Source organism: Podarcis filfolensis, assembly GCF_964270895.1.
Source record: "Podarcis filfolensis genome assembly, chromosome: 14".
Taxonomy (NCBI): domain Eukaryota; kingdom Metazoa; phylum Chordata; class Lepidosauria; order Squamata; family Lacertidae; genus Podarcis; species Podarcis filfolensis.
Genome location: NC_139616.1, coordinates 14,898,188 through 14,920,680, shown reverse-complemented (window position 1 = coordinate 14,920,680; position 22,493 = coordinate 14,898,188). Strand labels below are relative to the sequence as shown.

Here is a 22,493-nt window from a genome sequence, read left to right as displayed (position 1 = left end):
GAGTTCTGGTGAGTTTTGGCCAAAAAAAAAAAAGCCCCCAATGTAGGGGTGGTACAGTCATACCTCATGTTATGGACACTTCAGGTTACGTGTTTTCGGGTTGTGAACTGCAGGAAACATGGAAGTACCACAACGGGTTACTTCCAGGTTTCGCTGCTTGTGCATGCGCAGAAGTGCCAAATCGCGCTGGCGCAGATGCAGCACTTCAGGATGCGAACGCTGCAGGTTGCAGACGTGCCTCCATCACAGATGACATCCGCAACCCGAGGTTCCACTGTACTCGTTCTTGACAACCTCACAGGGCTGTTGTAAGGGTTACTGAGTTAGTATATCCAGTGGTATTTGAGCATTTGGAAGAAGCATCCGTAAAAGGCCATAAGTTAATATTAGCAACAAAGAAAATAATCAATTGTTGTGGCAAGTTATGTCAGTTCCCAGAATTCCCTGGGAAGAAGGATTGATATTAAACCACCCTTGGAAATGTCACTCTTTGAAGGGAGTAGGGGTCTTCTAACTACCCCCAGCACCCTTGACAAACCACAGAAGCCAGGATTATGAGGGGAAGCCATGACTGTTTAAAGTGGAATGATACTGCTTTAAATGTGTGGTGCAGATGGAGCTACTCCTGTTGGTGGGCAGTTTCAGTGCCCTCACTCTTCCTCCTTATGGTTATTTATGTTTAAATTGGACAGACGGGACAGTCCTTCAAATGGAGGAATGCTTTCTATGAGGCGGGACACCTGGCTATTATTTCTTTATATTGCATCGTATATACTGATGGTCGACTCCGCAGTAAAGTTATAATGGCGATGCAGCAAAATGTCCCCATTAAGGAAACGAAATGGAAATATCGGCCTGCTGGAGGGATTCCCAATATATGCGGAAGTAGGGGGAGGAAATGGGAGCCCCCTCCCCTTAAACGCGGGGGGGAGGCCAATGAGAACTGAGCGTGCTCAGTGGCAAGATACTGAGGGTTTGGGGTGGGAGGGTCAAGAAAAGAGGGGAAAAGGAGTGGAATACAGACATCTCCCCACTTGCCATGTGTTCAACTCATGCACGACTGTGTAAATGCGAGGTGAGGGGGGGAAATTAAATACATCAGTTTAATCTGCAAAAAGGCATAAAGAGGGCAAAAACAGTCCCCCAAAAAGAGAGCGGGGAAACTGAAAAAGTGGCTGAAAATGAGTGGGGGAAATGGCTAGCAGTTCAGGGTACTGGTGTACCTCTAAATCACAGCCAAGCACTTTGGAGTACCAGTCTGCCTGCCTTGTCATTGTTTCCACATCGTCCTCCAGCGATGAGGAAGACTGACAGCTGCCATTGCCACCATTCATACCAGTCTGGTAAGTGCTGCTGCTTTTTAAAAGGGGTTTTTGAAGGTTTCCAGAGGCAGACTCCCAAAAGAATTTATTGTTGTTGCTGTTGTAGTCTGCGTATGCCACTCAGTGGTCGTCAAACGGGCTTCCAGTCAAAAGTAGGGTGGATAAAAATCTATGATTTTTTTTTAAAAAAATTATAATTCGGGGGGTTTTTTTTATTTAAATCAGATTTTTTTAATTTAAATTGGATTTTTAAAATAAAATGCTTTTGGAGGAAAAATCTTTCTAAAGATAGTTTTCTGTTTAAGTTATATTATCGTCCAAAGGCTATTCCTTGGGAAATAAGGATTTGTTTTAAGTTTTTCATGTGTGCTAAAACTCAGTCTAAGTTGTTGTTTTTTTAAAAAAAATTAACCACATCAGTTAACAAACATGGATACATATGCTATAATGCTATTATTTTAGTTAAATAAATTGTTTAAATTGTTATTAAGGAAATGATTATTTTTCTCCTTCCAACAAAGTACAGCAGAAAAGTTGTCCAAATATAAACAGTTAACTTATTAAACCTCACAGTAATTTCATAATTAGCTGTCTATGTATTTCTAGTAGTATAACCAAATCAGTAATTTTTGATAGAACTGTAAAAACTACTCTGAAAATTTATTACTCCAAAAATGAAACCTTCATCTGGTTGTCAATATTAAGATTATACCAGCAAGAATGAGTCTTTCTGTAAAAAAAAAAAAAAAAAAAAAAGATTTAAATCAATTCTGCCCTGGTCAAAAGTGAATATAATATGACAGCAAATAAGAGATGTATCAACAAATACACAGGAACGAGACACTATAAAAAGCAAGGAGGGGATGGTTAGAAAACAGGGGTTTCCTACCTAGGCATTGAAGTCTTTAGCCACACAACTGTCCTACAACATCAGCTGAATATTCAGTAATCTGGCCCGGTATCTAGCAAATGAATACCTTGTTATATTTAGCATTCTTGCAATCCTATATAGAGGTTCGTGCCTGTAAGCAGACAGGGATACAGCTTAACCCAAGCCTAACAAATCAAACAAAAAGTGTGAGGAGGTGATGAAATTTGATGAATGGAGAAAGAAAGTAAAAGCCCATGAAATAAGTGAAGGTTATCTGAAAGAATATTAGATTGCATCTTGATGTATCTGTTTGGACAACTGCCTTCGAAAACCAGCCCCCTTGCCATTTTTGCTGGGACACCTCTTTGCGGACTCTCTTTATTTATGGAATGCTGATCTAACTCTGATCTTCTGGGGCTGATGAACACACCGCAGTCTATGGAAAGTACGGCATCTTGAAGGAGTGCAGTGAGGTAATATAATTGAGCTCCAGTTATAGTTGACATCTCGTGAAGTCAACGAGGCCTTGGCTCAACACAACATGCTTTCTCCCCACCCCCCATCCCACTTAGATGAACCTTATAAAGAAAATTTATGACTTTCTGCGGCTCTATCAGAAGTATGCCAACTGCTGGGCTAACCGGCTATCTAAAGCAAAGTGACTCTCAGAGCTCAGTTCTCAGTGTGTGTTGTGATGCATGTGTTGTAAATTCACAGGAAACGGATTGCTTTTTCTCAGGTACATTTCTTAGTTTTTGCAATGTTCGCTTACTGATTTACTTAACGTTTTTTAAACGAACCACTCCTACAAAGTGTTCCTCCATCCATAGCCTTTAAACTTTTTTGAGATTCCCCTTTAATACCATTGCTGTAACCTGGAATCTATTTTTATTTTTTATATGAACCAACCCAGATCTTACACTCATCACCTGAGAACCTTCTTCATGTGTCTCTGGCAGCTGGAAACATAAGAATGGGCCTTTTCTGCAGTGGCTCCCAATTTGTGAAATACTCCCCTCAGGGAGGCTGGTCTAGCACCTTTCTTATATATCTTTAGGCACCAGACAAAAATGTTTCTCTATAACCAGGCCTATGGCTTTTCAAATGTGTTTGTGGGAAGAGTGTTATTGGTTTGTTTTTGTTTTATTTTGTATTCTCATTCCCTATTTTTCTGTTGCAAACCGCCTTGGGATCTTCGGTAAAGGGCAATATGATAATGATAATGATAATAATAATAATAATAATAATAATAATAATAATAATAATATACTTTTATATATACTGTCCAATGCACTCCTCTCTCTAGAGTAACCAAAGGTTGTTGTTGATGATGTTGAAGATGGAAGCTCCTGCTTCCTCAAATGACCGGCACTTGTATCAATAGGAAAGCTATCAATCAATTTCTAAGAGGGTTACTTTTCCTTTGATAGTGTACCCCATCATGTGGAAGTGAGGGAAACCAGGGAAAGGGCCTTCTCGGTAGTGGTGCCCGCTGTGTGGAACACCCTCCCATCAGATATCAAGGAAATAAACAACTATCTGACTTTTAGAAGACATCTGAAAGCAGCCCTATTTAGGGAAGTTTTTAATGTTTGATCTTTTATCGTGTTTTTGGTATTCTGTTGGGAGCTGCCCAGAGTGGCTGGGGAGGCCCAGCCAGATGGGCGGGATAGAAATAAATTATTATTATTATTATTATTATTATTATTATTATTATTATTACGGTTGCTTGCATTCCTTTTTCTGTGCAACTGTACACAAGGTACAGTTAAACAGGCAGTGGAGGTATCAGTCATGGAGATTGCTTTTAAACACAAAGGAATTTTGTTGCTTTCTGCAAATGATCATTCTTCCCCTGTCCCAATACCCCGCCCCCCATTTTCCTTCTGTTTTACTATTAATTACCACAATGTGTGCCTTTCTACTACTCGGTATGAGGGATGGGAAGGGCTTTTTTGGGGGGGGTCAGAACTCACCAGTTCCCAGTTCTGGCGCATCTCAGGTAAGCACCATTGCCATTCTAAGACAAAAAAGGGAAGTGGTAATGGTGAATTCTGGCCCTTTTTTTCTTTTTTTCTTTTGAAAAATAGCACTGGGAAGAAACAGTGTGCATGAAGGCCTCTTTCAGGGGTAGGGTCAAATACGGCCCTTCAACCTCTGTCTCTGGCCCTCAGGAAACACTTCAGCGTGGGCTGTATTTGTCTGTGTGAGAATGAGTGAGTGTCTGAGAATGGGAATGTAACTTATTCGGAATCATAACATTCCTATCAGCGATTGCTCACTGTAGATTCCAAGCCTCACTTGCGACTTACTATCATCATCATCATTTATAATTTGTATACCGTCTTTCTATCTTACAATACTCAAGGCGGTTTAGAAGCTGAAGAAGCAAAAAAATGTACACCTTATAACAATCTAATGCAATACAAAAATGTAGCAATAAAACAAAACTTTAAAATAAGCAACCTACACCAAAAAAGTAACACTCAACAATCATTAGAACAGTATAAAATAATAATGTCAATATATAAAAGTTAAAAAGAAATCCACTCAACAGTTACAATAAATAATTTCTAAACTATAGTCAATAAAACAACGGCAAGGCACAGTACGTAAAATAATACAATATAAATTGAGAAGCAGAGACTAGAGGGTGGGGCAAGGCAGGTGGAAGGAGGCCTTGCCTGATGAAGTCTCTATTAAATATGACACAACGCACTACTTGCAGAATGATGCCTGTAGAGACATCATCTAAAGATTTTTCCCCCCTTTGGAGATACTCTTTTTTACCCATCCAAACTTACACAGTTAAAACTCATATGACTGCCTGACTTAAATTTCTTTGCTCAAGTTTCAGCCCTTGCAAAATCCGCTGGCGCAGTAGGGCTTGATGAGTTTTTCAGCTTTCCAATTCCCAAAATGAGGGTTGCTAAAAAGTTGCAACATGACCTGGGAATTCCAAAGATATTCTGGCTAAAATAATATAGTTTAGTTTTGCTTGGTAAGTAAAATGTGTGTACAGTTGCATGGAAATCATTAAAAACGATTTCCAAGTACTTGCAGATTATTATCATCATCAACGTCATCATTACGCGACATTTTCAGAAGGTAACATTAAAATTCTTTGGTTTTCTGAAAGCAGTTTATGTGCTTATTCACCAAACATAGACTTACCAAGCCTAATAATAATAATAATAATAATAATAATAATAATAATAATAATTTTATATGTTGTCTGATGACAGTAATAATAGCAGATTTTAATTCCTCACACCCATACCTGGGGAGGGGAGCAAAAATTAAGTTTCACCCTCTAAAATGACATGCCCTACCAGGGTTGGGGAACTCACAGCCTTTCAGATATTTCTGGAGTCCCATCAATCCCAGCCAGCATCCCAAGTCAGGGATGTTGGCAGCTGGAATCTAGCAACATCTGGAGGGCCACAGATTCCCATCCCTGGAACTACAGGAAGAACTAGATTTTCAAAGATAGCACTAAATAACACATCTTTTAAAAATGATCTGGGTTGCAATTGGTATCTATAGTTTCATAGTTAGGTAAAGGGACCCCTGACCATTAGGTCCAGTCATGACCGACTCTGGGGTTGCGGCGCTCATCTCGCTTTATTGGCCAAGGGAGCTTCCGGGTCATGTGGCCAGCATGACTAAGCCGCTTCTGGCGAACCAGAGCAGTGCACGGAAATGCCGTTTACCTTCCCGTCGGAGCAGTACCTATTTATCTACTTGCACTTTGACGTGCTTTCAAACTGCTAGGTGGGCAGGAGCAGGGACCGAGCAACGGGAGCTCACCCCGCTGCGGGGATTCGAACCGCCGACCTTCTGATCGGCAAGTCCTAAGCTCTGTGGTTTAACCCACAGTGCCACCTGTGTTCCTAGTTTCATAGTTAGAAGCATTTAAATACATGGTTTGGGGGAAAATCTTGCCCTTTGTTTTCTTAATGTTGGGTACAATCTCTCTAAGGTGAAGCATTTTCTAAGTCCCATTTATTTATTGGCATGTAGCAAATGTGGGTCAAACTACATGTGATGCTAAACATATCTTTGAATTTCGTGACTGGGGTTCTCCTTCTCTCTCTCAATTTTTTAAAAAACAGCAACTTAACAGCAGCTGCAAGGAAGAACAGATTCAGATCAAAGAGGCTAGCACAGGGTGTTTCTCTTTTGAAAATGCTCCCCCAAAGCTGGGGGTGAAATGGCAGCTTTTTGGGATCTTTCAGCAGGAAGTGGATGCATAGGGAAAGGGTTAAACCCGCCCCCGCCCCTTGTGCTGCTGTGCTGATCTAGGTCACCCTCCCCATCCCTGTGGCTGCTTTTAGTTAGAGAGAGGTGGAAAGAAACACATTTAGCATAATTTGTCATTTGACCCTAAATATTAGACAGGGAAGGCTGAGCTAGGAGAATGGTTCTCTCTGATGTGCTAGCTTTCTGTGGGAAAAGATTTTATATATATATATGAAAACATGGAATAACCTGCAGGGGGAAAATTGAGTTCAGTTTGCATTTAAAAGCAACCCCACCAAATTCATGCTTTCCGGAACAATATACCAACCGAAACACAGCAATCTGTTGAAATTTGCACATTTCTGAATTTTGCAACCATTTGTTGTGTACAGAAATGCATGTGCTGGTGGAAGAGTGTGCATGAAAATCCATGTATTATTTTTAAAAATAGCACAGAGAAATGCAAAAAGGTGTGTACCTGGCAAAAATGCACACAAACGTGTATATTGGGGAAATTCGCACTAAATGCTGACACATTTTCATGAGAACTTTAAAAAAAGAAAAAGAGACACCCTCAAACAAATGGGGGAATGTGGAGCACTGAACCTAACACTGGAAAAATGACAAACTTTGAGAAACCATCCCTAGTGTGGAGTAGTACAGTCCATAAACAGGTTGACCCATGTTGTGACTTTGGCATTCTATTAGGCTTGCTATATTTCAACCAGTGAAAATCCAGACACAAAAGTTGTTAAGCTTTTCGGGGGTTGTTCAGCTCCCCCCCCCCAAATCTCCCCCCCCCCAATGAATTTTGGCAAAAAAATCCCCACTTCCAATATGGCTGCCATATACCCAGGTTTTCATGGACATTTAAACCAGCTTTTGAAAATTCTACCCAGATACTATTTTTCACGAACAAATCCCGGCTATGTCTAGGAAATTCCGGACATATGGCAATCCTATCTATGCATATTCATAATTCTTCATTTTGTACATATTTGCCTATGCATGTTCCATTCCCCTTCCCCTTTCCTCTCTCCAGCGTGTTGCACATGTTACTCACCCCTTAACTTTTTAATCTGTTTCTGCTCTTTCAGGCCATCCGTTGCACTCTGGTAAGCTGCAGCTGCCAGTGCTTCAAACCTGGGAAAATAAACCAGCGGCAATGTGACCAGTGTCGGCATGGATGGGTAGCACATGGTAATAAACCTCAAAGAATTTTAAAAGAAAATAAAAAAAATCCTTGCCTTACCAAGTAGCCACCAGCTGTCTAAGTACAGTTTTCAGTTTATTAACGGAAACATTGCAAAGTCACAAATAACAAAACTCAGAAATTGCTAATTGTCTATAGAGTCATATTCAGCTCAGCTTTGGGATAGTAAAGCACTTCTTTGGTGCAATCCATAACTAGTATGAATTGCTACGTAACTAATAGCAATTTGTTTTACAAGAGGATTACATAATTCTGAATGTTCAGAACACGATTTAGGCTAAACTGAGGACAGTTTACAAAGGGCCTTCTTGTTATTGGCACCCACCCTGTGGAATGCCCTCCCATCATATGTCAAGGAAATAAGCAACTATACAACCTTGAGAAGACACCTGAAGGCAACATGAAAAAACCTGAAGTTTTTGATGTTTAATATTTTAGTATGTTTTTTGCATGTGCTGCCCCAGAGTGGCTGGGGCAACCCAGTCAGATGGGCGGGGTAAAAATATGGTGATGATTATTACAGTCAACATGGTGCCTTCCAGGTGGAAAAATGGGGCGAACCAAAGTTCACAGTCCCGTCCATCCCTAGCCTAGCCAATCTAGCAAAGGGATCATGCGCCAAACCAGAAATTTGCACCCAACCCCTCCCCAAGCTTAAATAATTGGGAAATACTGTTCAAGTTCAAACCCCTAGTACCCCAATGGTGTTCTTTTTGTCTAATTGTCTCATACCCATTTATGCATAAGTAGTCACTCGCCTTTTGTTTTCCTTTTCTTTTCAGCCTTAAGTAAGCTAAGGATCCCTAACCTATACCCAACAAGCCAAGTGGAAATAGTCCAGTCTAATGTGGTATTTGATATAAGCAGCCTCATGCTTTATGGAACTCAGGCAGTTCCTGTCCGTCTCAAAATTCTCTTAGATCGGCTTTTCAGCGTCCTGAAGCAAGAAGAAGTCATTCATATCCTCCATGCTCTGGACTGGACACTTCAAGACTACATACGTGGATATGTCTTACAGGTACATCTCTAGGTCCTCGCTCCCTCTAAGAGGGTGACAAGAGAATCGGGGCCGAAATGAGGCCAAGAAACCAGTGGTCTGCATGTTTGTGGGCATCCCAACATCTGGAGAAGTACAAAGAATTTTTAAGAAAAGCTTTCTGCAAGCTTTGTTTCCTGAGAAGTTTGAATGTTTGTGAACGTTCTGCTGGCATCCCAGCAGCTCACCCAGTTGCATCAGAACTTGAAGCTGCACTAGCACCCTTATAATACAGACATTCAGCATCAATTTATCCATTTCAGTTATGCCATTTTGAACTTTTCCAGCATCATCAGTACCATTACACCGGGGCAGAAGTTAGCTCCTTATGTTTACACAAATGCCTCTCCTCTGTTGGCATTCTTGTTTCAATGTAAAGTAGCATTATGATTTATGTTATGGCACGAATAAATATTTCATGGCACTTGATAATTTTGCTTTTTAGTGTTAGGATTAAAAATATGGGCTCAATTACCTTGAACCTTTTTTGCATGAAAAATTGATGATGATACATTCTTCATCATCTTAGAGAAGTCTTGTGTGCCCAGTGAAAACCCTCAGTAGGCCATCAAATACATGTTCTGTGATAAAATATTTATTATAGATATTGGGAAAAGTTAGGTATGGCTGGAGTTTGAAAGAACTTGCAACACTCTAGTGTAATTACAGCTGTGCCCTGTAAACACTGGCGAAGGATCGATGCAGGTTCATTTGTTCTCTGATCTTAGTAGCTTGGAAGATTATTAAACTTGCAGTGGAAGAATACTTGACTTAAATGTGGAGCTAAATCTTCTTCTGATTGCTCCATCTCTCTCTCTCCATTCGTACATGTTGTTTCGCTGGTACACGTCTTAATTTTTTTCTGGGGAGATTGCAAAATACTTTCTAATCATCGGTGCTATGTTAGAAAGAACAAACGTTGGGGTGATTGAAATCCAAGAATAATATATATCACAGAGTTGCCCAAAAAAGTTGCCCTCAGCCTTAGCAAATTGTGTGGATTTGGCTAGACAAAGAAGCCTAACCTCTCAGAAAACTGCCTGGAATAGTGATGGGCATCTGTGGATTCCTGAGCAGGATCCTGACCTGTTCACCCTCCCCACCCTGCACTTCCAACTCTGGCCATCACTTGGTCACTTTATGGGAAGGGCTGTAACTCAGTAGTAGAGCATCTGCTTTGCACGCAGAAGGTATCGGATTCAGGTTCATTTCCGGGTATCTCCATGTAGGGGTGGGATAGACCCCTGCCTGAAACCTTGTATGGTCATTATCAGTCACTGTGGACAATACTAAGCTAGATGAACCTAATGCTAACCCTAAGACACAACCCTTACCCTGTGCCTATTTAGTCTGAGCTGCCCCCTACCAAAAAACAGTACAAATCAGCAATGCCACTGGGGCTACCTTTAAAGGTGACCCGGAAACTACAATTAATCCAGAATGCGACAGCTAGACTGGTGACTGGGAGGGGCCACCAAGATCATATAACACCGGTCCTGAAAGACCTACATTGGCTCCTGGTATGTTTCTGAGCACAATTCAAAGAGTTGGTGCTGACCTTTAAAGCCCTAAACGGCCTCAGCCCAGAATATCTGAAGGAGCATCTCCACCCCCATCGTTCAGCCGGACACTGAGGTCCGGCTCCGAGGGCCTTCTGGTGGTTCCCTCCCTGCGAGAAGTGAGGTTGCAGGGAACCAGGCAGAGGGCCTTCTCGGTAGTGGCGCCCACCTGTGGAACGCCCTCCCATCAGATGTCAAGGAAATAAACAACTATCTGACATTTAGAAGACATCTGAAGGCAGCCCTGTTTAGGGAAGTTTTTAATGTTTTATTTATACCCAGCCAGATGTTTATTATTATTATTATTATTATTATTATTATTATTATTATTACTACTACAGTGGTACCTCTGGATGCGAACGGGATCCATTCCGGAGCCCTTTCACATCCTGAAGTGAACGCAACCCGCGTCTGCGCGTGCACGGGTCACTATTTGCCGCTTCCGCGCGTGACGTCATTTTGAGCGCATGAGCAAGTGGCAAAACCTGGAAGTAACATGCTCCGTTACTTCCAGGTGGCTGCGGAGCGCAACCCGAAAATGCTTAACATGAAGCTACTTCAACTCGAGGTATGACTGTATTATTATTATTGCCATCCTGACCCCAAATAAAGCCCTTCCAAACTCCCACTGAAGCAAGGGACAAGGCAAACACAGTTCCCCTAGCCTGCTCCCTCTGTGGTTATCATGGTGCATGGAGCATCTTTCACCTGTTCTGGCAAGCAGGATCCCAGGTGTGTTGCACTGCAAGTGAGCGAGTGGGACGAGTAACAGGACATCAGAAAGAGTGGAGCATGTCTGTCTTGTCTCCTTTTTTACTGGGAGGTGGAGAAGGCCATGCAGAGTAGCAACTTGAGCACACAGGAACATAGGGAGCTGATTCAGAACGTTGGTCTGTCTAGTTCAATATTGTCTACACTGACTGGCAGCAACTCTTGAGGGTTTCAGGCATGGGTCTTTTCTGGCCACACTTGGGGACACCGGGGATTGAACCTGGGACTTGAATCTGAATGCAAAGCAGATTATCTGCCACTGAGCTATGGCCCTTCCGCTTTGCAAGTTAAGCATAAGCATCTCAAGAAGAGGTAGGCAATGTTGTGCTTTCAAATACTGTTGGGTTACAACCTTCATCAGCTCCAGCCAGTATGACCAATGGTCAAGGATTATGAGAGTTACAGTCCAACAATATCTATGTTAGCTGCCCCTGCACTGAAGTGTCCATACGAATTTGATGTTGATGTGTTCCTCTTTTATGTACAGTGTTGTCTGTTGTCTTTTTAAGGATGCTGCAGGAAAAGTCCTGGACCACTGGAGTATCATGACCAGCGAAGAAGAACTGGCTACTTTGCAGCAATTTCTGCGCTTTGGCGAGACCAAGTCCATTGTGGAGTTAATGGCGATTCAGGAGAAAGAAGGGCAGTCCATCGTCATCCCCACAACTGCAGCCAATATGGATATTAGGGCATTCATCGAAAGCTGTAGTCAGAGGAGTGCAAGCCTCCCGGCTTCCTTGGACAAAATGAACCCTGTCAACATCCACCACTTTGAGAACGTTGTCAACAACATGGCCTTCATGTTGCCCTTTCAGTTTTTTAGTCCTGTTCCTCCGCCCCTCATAGGTTCACCCCCTGAGAGGCTTTTGATGGAGCAAAGTCAGGACTGCAGCAATGAACTCAAGCAAGATGTTCCTATGCAGTTTGCGGAAAACAGCTTCCTAACTTCCGAGTCTTCATTTCAAGGTGAAAAGGAGGTGGCCTCGACCAGCCCAGATATCGCTTTGAAGGACGACACTTCTCCAAGCGATTTAAGTTCGCCCGGCAGCATCACAAAGCCTGAAATGAGCCAGCTCTCTCCAGAAAGTAAAATAAAATCTGTCGATAAAAACGGCTTCGCCACGAGGAGAGGGCGTGTTTTTTGTACAGCATGCGAAAAGACCTTTTACGACAAAGGGACTCTGAAGATCCACTACAACGCTGTCCACCTGAAGATCAAACATAAATGTACCATTGAAGGATGCAACATGGTCTTTAGCTCCCTCCGGAGCCGAAATCGACACAGTGCCAACCCCAACCCTAGACTTCACATGCCAATGAACAGGAACAACCGGGATAAAGATCTGAGAAACGGGTTGGCCATCACCGGACTGGAAGAGAACAAACGGACGGACTTTAATATTTTGCCTCCTGACAGTAGATCCGTTTCCAGCTACGGAAGCTCTTGCAGCGATTCAAAGACACAGCCAGGTTTTCACAGTACTGGCCAAAATGGCATTCTCTTTCCAAACTTGAGGACAGTGCAGCCAGTTCTTCCATTCTATCGCAGTCCGGTCACACCGGCTGAACTTGCAAATACTCCCGGCACCCTTCCTTCCCTACCTCTGGTTTCCTCATCAGTCCCTGAGCCGCTGGTTTCTAACGAATCGCCCTTTGACGTGCTGCCCAAGAAAAAATCCCGCAAGTCTAGCATGCCCATCAAGATAGAGACAGAAGCCGTTGATACCCCTAGCACAACTCACGAAGTTGCCAGCTCGGAAGACGACATGCCTCCGCGGCCGGTAAGTGATGGGCCTGTTGAGATGGGCGGTTCTAGGATAGAAAAAAACCCAAACCACCCAATGGAAAAGAAGTCCCATTCAGGTACATCACAGAAATCCATTTCTGAAGATGGAGGGCCGACATATTTTAAATCTATTGAGCCAAATAACACATGCGCCAACGCGGACGAGTTGCATCGCCCTGAGAAAACAGCTAAGCCTGAACAAGGCAAATTGTTAAAGGTAGTTTCTTGTGAAAATGCCTGCAAAGATTCAAACCAGCAGCGTGATGTGATCAAAGCAGTGACAGAACCCCATGGCTATCTTAAAGAGCAACTGAATTACAGGATCCCAATGAACGACTGCGCTGAATTGCAACACCACTTGCTGAGTAGGGGGGCGTTCGGCACACTGTCCAGTAGGAGTGTAGCCGTTCCTGGTTTCGAAGCTTTTAAAGATATAGATCGTGTCAGCCAACATGCGCCGCTAGGGCTTCAGAGGGAAGACAGCCGTTTCCATTGTGACATCTGTAAGAAGACCTTTAAAAACCCCTACAGTGTGAAAATGCATTTTAAAAACGTACACCTAAAAGAAATGCATATTTGCACCGTGGAGGGTTGCAATGCTGCCTTTCCTTCTCGTAGAAGTCGAGACAGGTAAGAAAAAAATGCACATAATTGCTCTATTTTTTCTTATTAAAAAAAATAAAGCATGTTTTTGAAGCATGTTTTTGTGGTGTGCCCCCTCACCCCATGTATCTTCCTCATGCATGTTCCATACCTTATTGGAGCACTGAAAATCCATGGGACAAAACCTTGCTTTTCCCCCGGGACAAGAAGGCATGGAATCAGTGGTTCCCAACCTTTTTTTGGCCATGCCCCACCTAAGCATCTCTAAAATCCTGATGCCCCACCCTGTGACATATAATTCTTTTTTTTTCAAAAATGAACTCCTGTTCACGTGGAGGAAGCCTAAAAGGCCATTCACTGTTAATAACTCATTCTCAAATTGCCCCCCCTTAAAAATCAACTTGCCCCCCTGTGGGGCGTGTGCCCCACATTGGGAACCACGGCATTAAATGAAACCCTGGAAATCTCATTGCTAGTAGATAACAGTGGTTGAAAATAATTTTATTTGTGGGTTGTCGTTTTTAGAGATGCAATTTTTTGCACAGGCAAGATAACAAGGTCTTGCATTTAACTTGCCTTTTCAGATGTCTCCCTAAATTTTTAAAGCAAAATCTACAGTGGTATCTATCTCTATCTATCTATATCTATCTATCTATCTATCTATCTATCTATCTATATCATCTATCTATCTATCTATCTATCTATCATCTATCTATATCTATCTATCTATCTATCTATCATCTATCTATCTATCTATCTATCTATCTATATCTATCTATCTATCTATCTATCATCTATCTATCATCTATCATCATCTATCATCTATCATCTATCATCTATCATCTATCATCTATCATGTATCATCTATCATCTGTCATCTATCATCTATCTATCTATCATCTATCTATCTATCTATCATCTATCTATCTATCTATCATCTATCTATGATCTATCATCATCTATCATCTATCATCTATCATCTATCATCTATCATCTGTCATCTATCATCTATCTATCTATCATCTATCTATCTATCTATCTATCTATCATCTATCTATCTATCTATCTATCTATCTATCATCTATCTATCTATCTATCTATCTATCATCTATCTATCTATCATCTATCTATATCATCTATCATCTATCTATATCATCTTCTGAACTGATGGCAGAGGACTTAGTTTTCTCTCCTCCATCAATCACACCATCTGTTCAGCCTACTCCCTTCCTGCCCCCCTCTGCTTTCCCCTCCCACTTTCCTTTTTGCCCTCTGGGCAGATAAGAACATAAGAAGAGCCTGTTGGATCAGGCCAAGGGCTCGTCTGGTCCAGCGTGCTGTTCTCAAAGCAGCCAGGCAGGTGCCTATGAAAAGCCCACAAACAGGATCTGAGCGCATCGGCACCCTCCCCTGCTGCTGTTTCCAGCAATTGGTGTTCAGAAGCACACCACCTCCAACTGAATTCCAGACATTCGTTTTGTCCCTCTGGCTGGGAATGATGGCGCTGAGAGTCAAACAGCATCTGGAGAGCCACACGTTCCCCGTCTGCTCTTCCCAGTACCGAAACCAGTCCTTTCAGGGAGCAGGTTCCAATTTGATCCCATTGCCAGCTTGGAAGTAGCTAACAAACAGGAAGAATTGTTGTGGACTATTTAAGGTCTGAGATTGCAGTCAGATAAGACTGTTCCTGTTCAGAAGCTGCTGACCCCAAATCTTGCTGCCTCCTGCTTCCACTTCCCCCCTTCTCCACTAGCAGTATGGGACACAGGTGGCACTGTGGTCTAAACCACTGAGCCTCTTGGGCTTGCTGATCAGAAGGTTGGCAGTTCGAATCCACGCGAAGGGGTGAGCTCCCATTGCTCTGTCCCAGCTCCTGCCAACCTAGCAGTTCAAATCCACACCAGTGCAAGTAAATATATAGGCACCATTGTGGCGGGAAGGTAAACGGCGTTTCCGTGCGCTCTGGCTCCCATCACGGTGTTCCGTTGTGCCAGAAGCAGTTTAGTCCTGCTGGCCACATGACCCGGAAAGCTGTCTGTGGGGAAACGCCGGTTCCCTCGGCCTGAAAGCGAGATGAGCACCACAACCCTATAGTCACCTTTGACTGGACTTAACCATCCAGGGGTCCTTTACATTTACCTTTTACTAGCAGTATGTAGTGGCCACATTTGCCTTCCTGTGCCAGGCTGTGGAGACAGAACTAAGGAGAAGATGCAACAGGGCTGCTCTGCCTGGCTCACTGCCCTCGCCAGACCTCAGAACTAGCTGCTGCATCTGCCTGCTCATCTTGAAAAACGTGACTAGCTATTCTGTACTGGGAGAAAATGTGTTGTCTTACTTAAGGCTATGGCACCATTTGTTCATGGATATTAGGTATGGGGAACCTTTGTTTCTCCAAATGTCTTGGAACTGCAACTCCCGTTATCCTTGCCCATTGGCTATGCTTGCTAGGGCTGATGGGAGTTGTAGTCAGTGACATCTAGAAGACCAAAAGTTCTCCACCACCTGATGTATCTTGTCCTTTTTAAATTTTTCCTGCTGTGGCTGTCTTGATCATCCTTAGCTGTTTATGGTACAGAGATCAAACAAACTTAAGATTTTTTTTTAAATAATGTTATTTATTTTCTGTATTCTGTTCTTCATCTGAAGGTCTCAGGTCAGAAATGCATAAAATTAAAACCAATCATATTAAGAGAGGCCAACATAAATTCCATGCAAATGAAATAGCAGCAACAGAAAAAACCCAGTCCTCACCTCTCCCTTCCCACAAGCCTGAACAAAGAGAAATGACTGCAGTGCCATGATGAGACACTCAAAGGGCAGGTCATCCTAGAGTCATAGCCATCAATATATTACATGCTCTTAGTTGCCCATTTAGTACCCTTATCCCAGGTGCAACCAAGTAATGTGTCTCTATCTCCTCACTAGTGTTACATTGCTGTTACAGCATTCATCACTTGGGTGAGGGGTGGTATCCACACTGGGACAATGCTCACATTCAGAGTTTGTGCTCAAGTGTTGACTGTTGAGTTGCTTCTCCTCCTTGATTCTAACAGCATCCCTGGTCTTCTTTCTCCAGACATAGCTCCAACCTAAACCTTCACCATAAGCTTTTGACCAAAGATCCCTTGGAAATCAAGAACCACCACTTCAATGCAACGTACCTCTTGAAGGATATGGCGAAAGAGATTTGTCCGGACGACTCTTTGATAGGACACGTTGGGCAGCAAACTTCGGTCATCTTCAAAGGGATGAACAGGACTGGCAGCCTGGTTTTCCCAATGAGCAAGATGGCGGAGGCCTGCCCCGAGAGCTACCAGTATGACCTGGTAAACGATGGGGCCGTTCTGGATTTAAGCACGACGTCCAGCATCAAGTCGGAGGGCAGTGCTCATTCCTCTTGGGATTCTGACGGAGACAATGAAGAAGGTCCTGGGGTTTTGGAGGACAGTGACGAAAGCTGTGAAAGTCCACCTTTGATCCCGAATGAAGACCTCTACCAAGACTGTTCTCTGATGGAGAAGACTAATGAGAGTTTCTCAAGCATACCTTCCAGTTTGCCAATAACCTGCCACATATGCCAAAAAAGCTACAGTAATAAAGGAACTTTCAGGGCCCATTACAAAACAGTCCATCTCCGCCAGCTCCACCAGTGCAAAGTCCCAGGTTGCAATACAATGTTTTCTTCTGTGCGCAGCAGAAACCGGCACAGTCAAAACCCCAATTTACACAAGAGCTTGATCAGGTCAACAGGTAGCCCCCAGTAACATCTCGCTGTTGGGCAGCAGCTTCTGTTTGGTTAAGAGTCGTCATTTCAACTTGAAAAAGAAAAGTGTAAGAGTGAGGTTTCCCTTTGTTTTGTTTTCTTCCAGGGTGCTTTCTTCCACAGTGCACACTGAAAACACAGGGCCACATTCTGCTTCCGTTTACACAGTATGTGTTTTCACCGAGCAAAATAGGGCACACCGACAACACTAGCCTGAGTTTTTCACTTAGATGTAGATACACACTTAAAAAAAAGAGAGGATCAAGAGACATAATAAAGGTACTCTTGATGGTTTGCAATATGAGACACAGTGAAGACACTATTCCAATGTTTCATTTACATGATCAATGGGGAGGGATGGGTGGGAACTGCTGGGTGAGCCCATTGGTTGAACTGGAGGGTTTTTAACACTGTCATTTCTATCCTGAGATCAAGGATCGGGAACCTGTGACCCTCCAGATGCTGTTGAACTCCAACTCCCATAATTCCCTGAGGCTGGTGGGAGTTTAGAGTGCCACAACATCTTGAGGGCATAGAGGCTCCCCACTTAGCCCATGCCATAATGCCATGATGGGGCTTTTTCCACACCTCTGTCTAACATCGTAGTGTGAAGGCTGGGCTACACATTACAAAAGAAAACACAAAGCTGTTTTTGAAAATGGGAGCGCCATGTCCAGTTTTCCCTTTCTCTCCCCAATGAGTAATAAAAAAAATTATCCCAGGGGTGATGAACCTTTGACGCTCAAGATGTTGTTAGACTGCAACTTGCATCATACCTGGCTATTGGCCATGCTGGCTAAGACCGATGGGAGTTGGAGTCCACAACATCTGGAGGTCCACACGTTCCTCTCTTTATCCATGTCATAATGTCATTCTGTTGCATTTTCCACACCTCTTCCCAGTGGCAACCAAGGGGATATGGAGGAGAAACTAAATGCACGGATGTCATTTTCAGTAACAGCGCCATGCACCTCTGCTCCAAGGCTGACTTTACAGTATTAAATAAATGTGGTGTTTCCCACGTAATTTATTATTGAATGCCAGAAACTAAAATAGAGGTTTTAGGAAAATGTAGCATATGATTCTGGAGTTCTTGATTTCAGGAGCTATTTTACTTGAAGACGTATTGTAGGGTTTTCTTCCACTGTGGGTTGTCCATTATTTTTACAACATTTGAAGAAAGGAAAAGAACGAAAGGTCCCAGTTCTAGAAAAGACATGTAAAATTCTTGTCTAAATGAATAATGAGGCTGGCTCCAAGATGGATCTGTAAACTTCCAGACGCCAGAAGCCACTCAGCAGTTCATGGGTCTGTCTTGGAACCTGCTTCTGAGCTACTCCATGTCTGGGGATTTATATATATATATACACACAAGAGGACCAGCCTTGAGAAAAGAACAGAATATTCCCTCTTTGATTATTATTATTATTTTTTAAAGACTCTTGATTAACTTTGGGAGCCTCTGAAATGCATCAGTTTGTACAGCCTAACGTGTCATAACATGCTTCCAAAGATTTTTGAACCACATACAGGACATTTTATAAATGCAGTGTGTATTTTTATTGCACTTTTTGATGGCTACATTGGGTATTCAGGGGGGGGGGGGGCTTACTCAGCATTGTCCAGCATTTTACAGGAAACAGCATGAGATTGGGGAAACTAAGTCATTATGTTTTGTTGATGTAGTTGTTTGCCACCAAGGGGAGAATGCTGGTCTTTGTTGCAACATAAAGAAGAGTAATCCATTTAGCTTTGTTGACACTCTCTTTTATATTAAAGCATTGCTTAGTATAAATATAATAATCTTGTTCAATATCCTTGTCACTGTACGTACCAGTATTCTGCATTATGTTCTGTGCACTTAATTTGATTGGTCTTACGTTGTATTTAAAAAAAAACACCACTTTTAAAATATTTAATTTGTAATCATGTCATAGCATTGCTGTGTTTGTGTACATGGTGTGCTAATGTCTTTGATGAAATCATTTTGAATAGCTTAGGGGGGTAATACTTATTTTTATTGACTAAGCCTTTCAAATTATTTTTTCCCCATTCAATCCAATTTTGATCTGTTGTGGTACCCAGGCATGACACTGACTGCACATTTTGTATATATGATGCCAAAGTGTTTTAAGAGTGTTTTGTGGTTTCTACAATGTTCCTCTCCCCCTGGAGTTTGCAGCTTAGCTAAATTTTAGTCTTGATGCTTTATTGGCTAGCTGGTGACTGAAAACTTTAGATTGAAATCTTGGGCTTAGTATGTAGGGTGAATAGGAAAAACTGTCCATGGGTCTCAATGTTTAATTTATTCTACACAAAAATGTTTGTAGCACAATTTCATATCACAAAGTAGATTGGTGATATGTGTTGCTCTGATGTGCCACATTTGATGGACACAGTTTGATGTGCTGGAATTCAGGCTGAGATCACTCCAGGTTCAGTTTTTATACACAGTAAACTAGTTTTCAGATTTACAGCTGATGCGGATCTTCAACTGATTTAAAACAGAGGATTCTAGCTATGCATAGCCATCAGAATTCTGAATTTCCCATGTCAAAGTGCTGGCTGGCGGTTTCAGATATATATGGGACCATTCAGATAACCAGCTGCCGCTTCTTCAAGAGAACTTGGGTTGATTCTTATCTGGATTCCAACTTTGCAAAATGGGTTTGTGCACTGATTTCTCAAGAGCAAAATAGAGAGAGAAGGAGAGAGGGAGAGGAGGGTTGTTTGTGCTGCTGGCAGAATACCCTTGGATGTGGGTATGGGTGTGTTGGGTGTGTTAGCAGTGCAGTTTTTGCAGCAACGTGAATACTTACGTAAGGGAGAGCAGGGAATAAACCACGACATGGTGGCAAAGCAGAGGGAAATAGAAGGTTGTGAAAGTGGCTTACCATTAGATTTACTAAGCTTGAGACCTCCCAAATAAACGCAACTCTATTAAACAAAACAGAAAGTGGAGTTACTGCTGTGTGTTTAGACCCCCTACAAGAATTCCAAACCCACTGTGTGAGGTTAGAAAGATGGGGGGGGAAACATTCTTTAGCTTTTCAGCATGGTCCGATCTGATGTGGTGGTGCAGCTAGAGTAGACAATTGATCAGCCTGACACTGGAGCTGTTTCCAAATGCTCTGGGACATACCCAGATGATTGATCAGCCACAACAGGCTAAAAGCTCACCCACGGAGCGTTTTATTGTGTTTCTGGTTTGGTTTCATGGTGCAGCATTTGGGTACAAAGAAAGCATCTAGAAGGACAGCAGGTACCAGTAGATCAAGATACATTTCCATGAATGAGGCCTGGATGGAGTAGCCACTTTGAGGGTCCCACAAACAGTATTCCCATGTGTTAGTTTCAAAGCAGGCCTGTTTGGCAGCTTACCAGAGACTCTGTAAACCTATCTTGCTGTTTTAGAAACAGGTACTTTAAGCACTGAACCAGCTTAAGAGCTCCCCATCCTTTGGAGGACCTTCTCAGCCCACATTTTTTTGGTCCCCAGATGTGAACTTGCTGGGCTGAGTCTGGGAAGGCCCAGTTTTAATTTCCCACAAAGCCTGAGAGTGACGACTGGTGCCAGGTGAGCAGGTGGGTCAAGCACCCACAGCATGGGCCCTGCTGACATTTGGTCACTGGCAGCTGCCTGATGATCCCAGGTGTTAATGCCAATCCTGGCCTATAAACACCTGGCAAAGCTGGTGGACTGCATTCAGCTTAGTGGGTGACCCAGGAAGCTGAATGTGCCCAGTTTTTGCTAGATCTTATAGCCTAGGAGGTTCAGGATTAGCACCTGGGGTGTGTGTGTGTGTGTGTGTGAGAGAGAGAGAGAGAGAGAGAGAGAGAGAGAGAGAGAGAAGTGCTTTAGCGTATACTCAGGCGCTGCCACATCCACAGCTATAAACATCTCATGAGCAGTTTGACGGAAAGGTAGAGAGAGCAAATGGAAATGAGTGCATTTTTTTTAGTGCTATGCCATGTTTTCTGCTAGATGGATGCAATAATGAAACTATTGCCCAGAAAACATTTGTGTCCGATGCTATTTTGCAGCAGAAATAAGACTACTTTTTTTCGTTTTTGCAACTGAACTGTGTCATTTACTTTTCATGTTGGAATACTTGTTTCAATAAAAAGCGGACTGCAGGGAGCCTGGGGTGGTATGCAATGCTAGTCCTACTCAGTGTAGACCCATTGGGGTTAATAGGCATGACTAATGTAGGTTTGGTAATGGATCTGTTCTAAATAGGACATAGTTGAACACCACCCTTGGTGACTACGAGGTGGTCAAAACCAACAGGCTTCAGCCTTGATGCGGCTAGGTTGTGTCACCCTACTGAAGTCAGTATAACCGTGCTCAGGGTTGACACCCATTAACAATATTTCCATTTATTTCAAGCTTTATTTTGTTGTCATTGCTGTATAAATGTGCTTGCTTAATCTTAATAAGATTTGGGGTTTTGTTTTTGTTTTTATATAAAAAATGAAAGAAGCCTTTGTCGTAAATGAAAGTTGTAACGCCCAATTCTTTAGGTTTGTTTTTTCACTGTTCCCCTGAAAGTAATACCATTTTGTATTTTCTTCAGAATTTTCTATGTGTTAATAAAAAATATACAATAATTTTCTTCTGAGTGCATCCAGGCAAAACTCCCCTGAGGAATCGGTTTCTAGAATTAGCACTCTGGATATGTGATGCTGTTAGCTTTCAAGCCTAAGAGGTTGCATGGCACCAGCTGGAGAAGGTCAAAGGTCACCCTAATCACAATATTTGGCTACCAACATCAGCCAGCCAGATGTTCCCCAAAGCTCACAACTGGGGCAGTGTTTGCGACATAAAGGCATAGTGCCTCTTCACATGAAAGGTCTATTGAACTACACTGGCCAATAAGCCATTGATGGGTATCACCACCAAAATGTTGCCATATATATATATATATATATATATATATATATATATATATATCACGTGTAACCTTAGTGGGCATTGCCAACTTTTGAGATCAAGAATTCTAGAAGTTGCCTAGATGACAGTGTGGTAGAATCATGATCCCAGAATAGAGCAGTAACTCAGTCAGAGACTTGAAGGCCAGTGGTGACAACAGAGATGTTTCTGGGCCTGAGCATCACTATTGATCCCCGGCAGGGTTTCCCAAACTTGGGTCTCCAGCTGTTTTTGGACTACAGCTCCCAACATCCCTGACCACTGGTCCTGCAAGCAAGGGATGATGGGCGTTGTAGTTCAAAAACAGTTGGAGACCCAAGTTTGGGACGTCATGATCCAGAGATTCCCTGAGCCCGAGATACCAAGGCTGGACTGCAGTATTTGGTTTGGA

The 22,493-nt window shown here is 42.6% G+C and overlaps 1 protein-coding gene across 2 annotated transcripts in view; it reads left to right on the top strand.

Annotated features, from left to right (window-relative positions):
* Window positions 1–21,780, top strand: part of BNC1 (basonuclin zinc finger protein 1) — a 35,455-nt gene extending 13,675 nt beyond the window's left edge. For both annotated transcript variants that reach the window (XM_083586389.1, XM_083586388.1), the window contains exons 2-5: window positions 7,533–7,635; window positions 8,431–8,666; window positions 11,524–13,430; window positions 16,483–21,780. In XM_083586389.1, the coding sequence (XP_083442515.1) occupies window positions 8,520–8,666; window positions 11,524–13,430; window positions 16,483–17,170 (2,742 nt within the window). In that variant the 5' untranslated portion in view covers window positions 7,533–7,635; window positions 8,431–8,519 and the 3' untranslated portion in view covers window positions 17,171–21,780. The remainder of the gene's footprint in view (window positions 1–7,532; window positions 7,636–8,430; window positions 8,667–11,523; window positions 13,431–16,482) is intronic.
* Window positions 21,781–22,493: the final 713 nt, after the last annotated feature.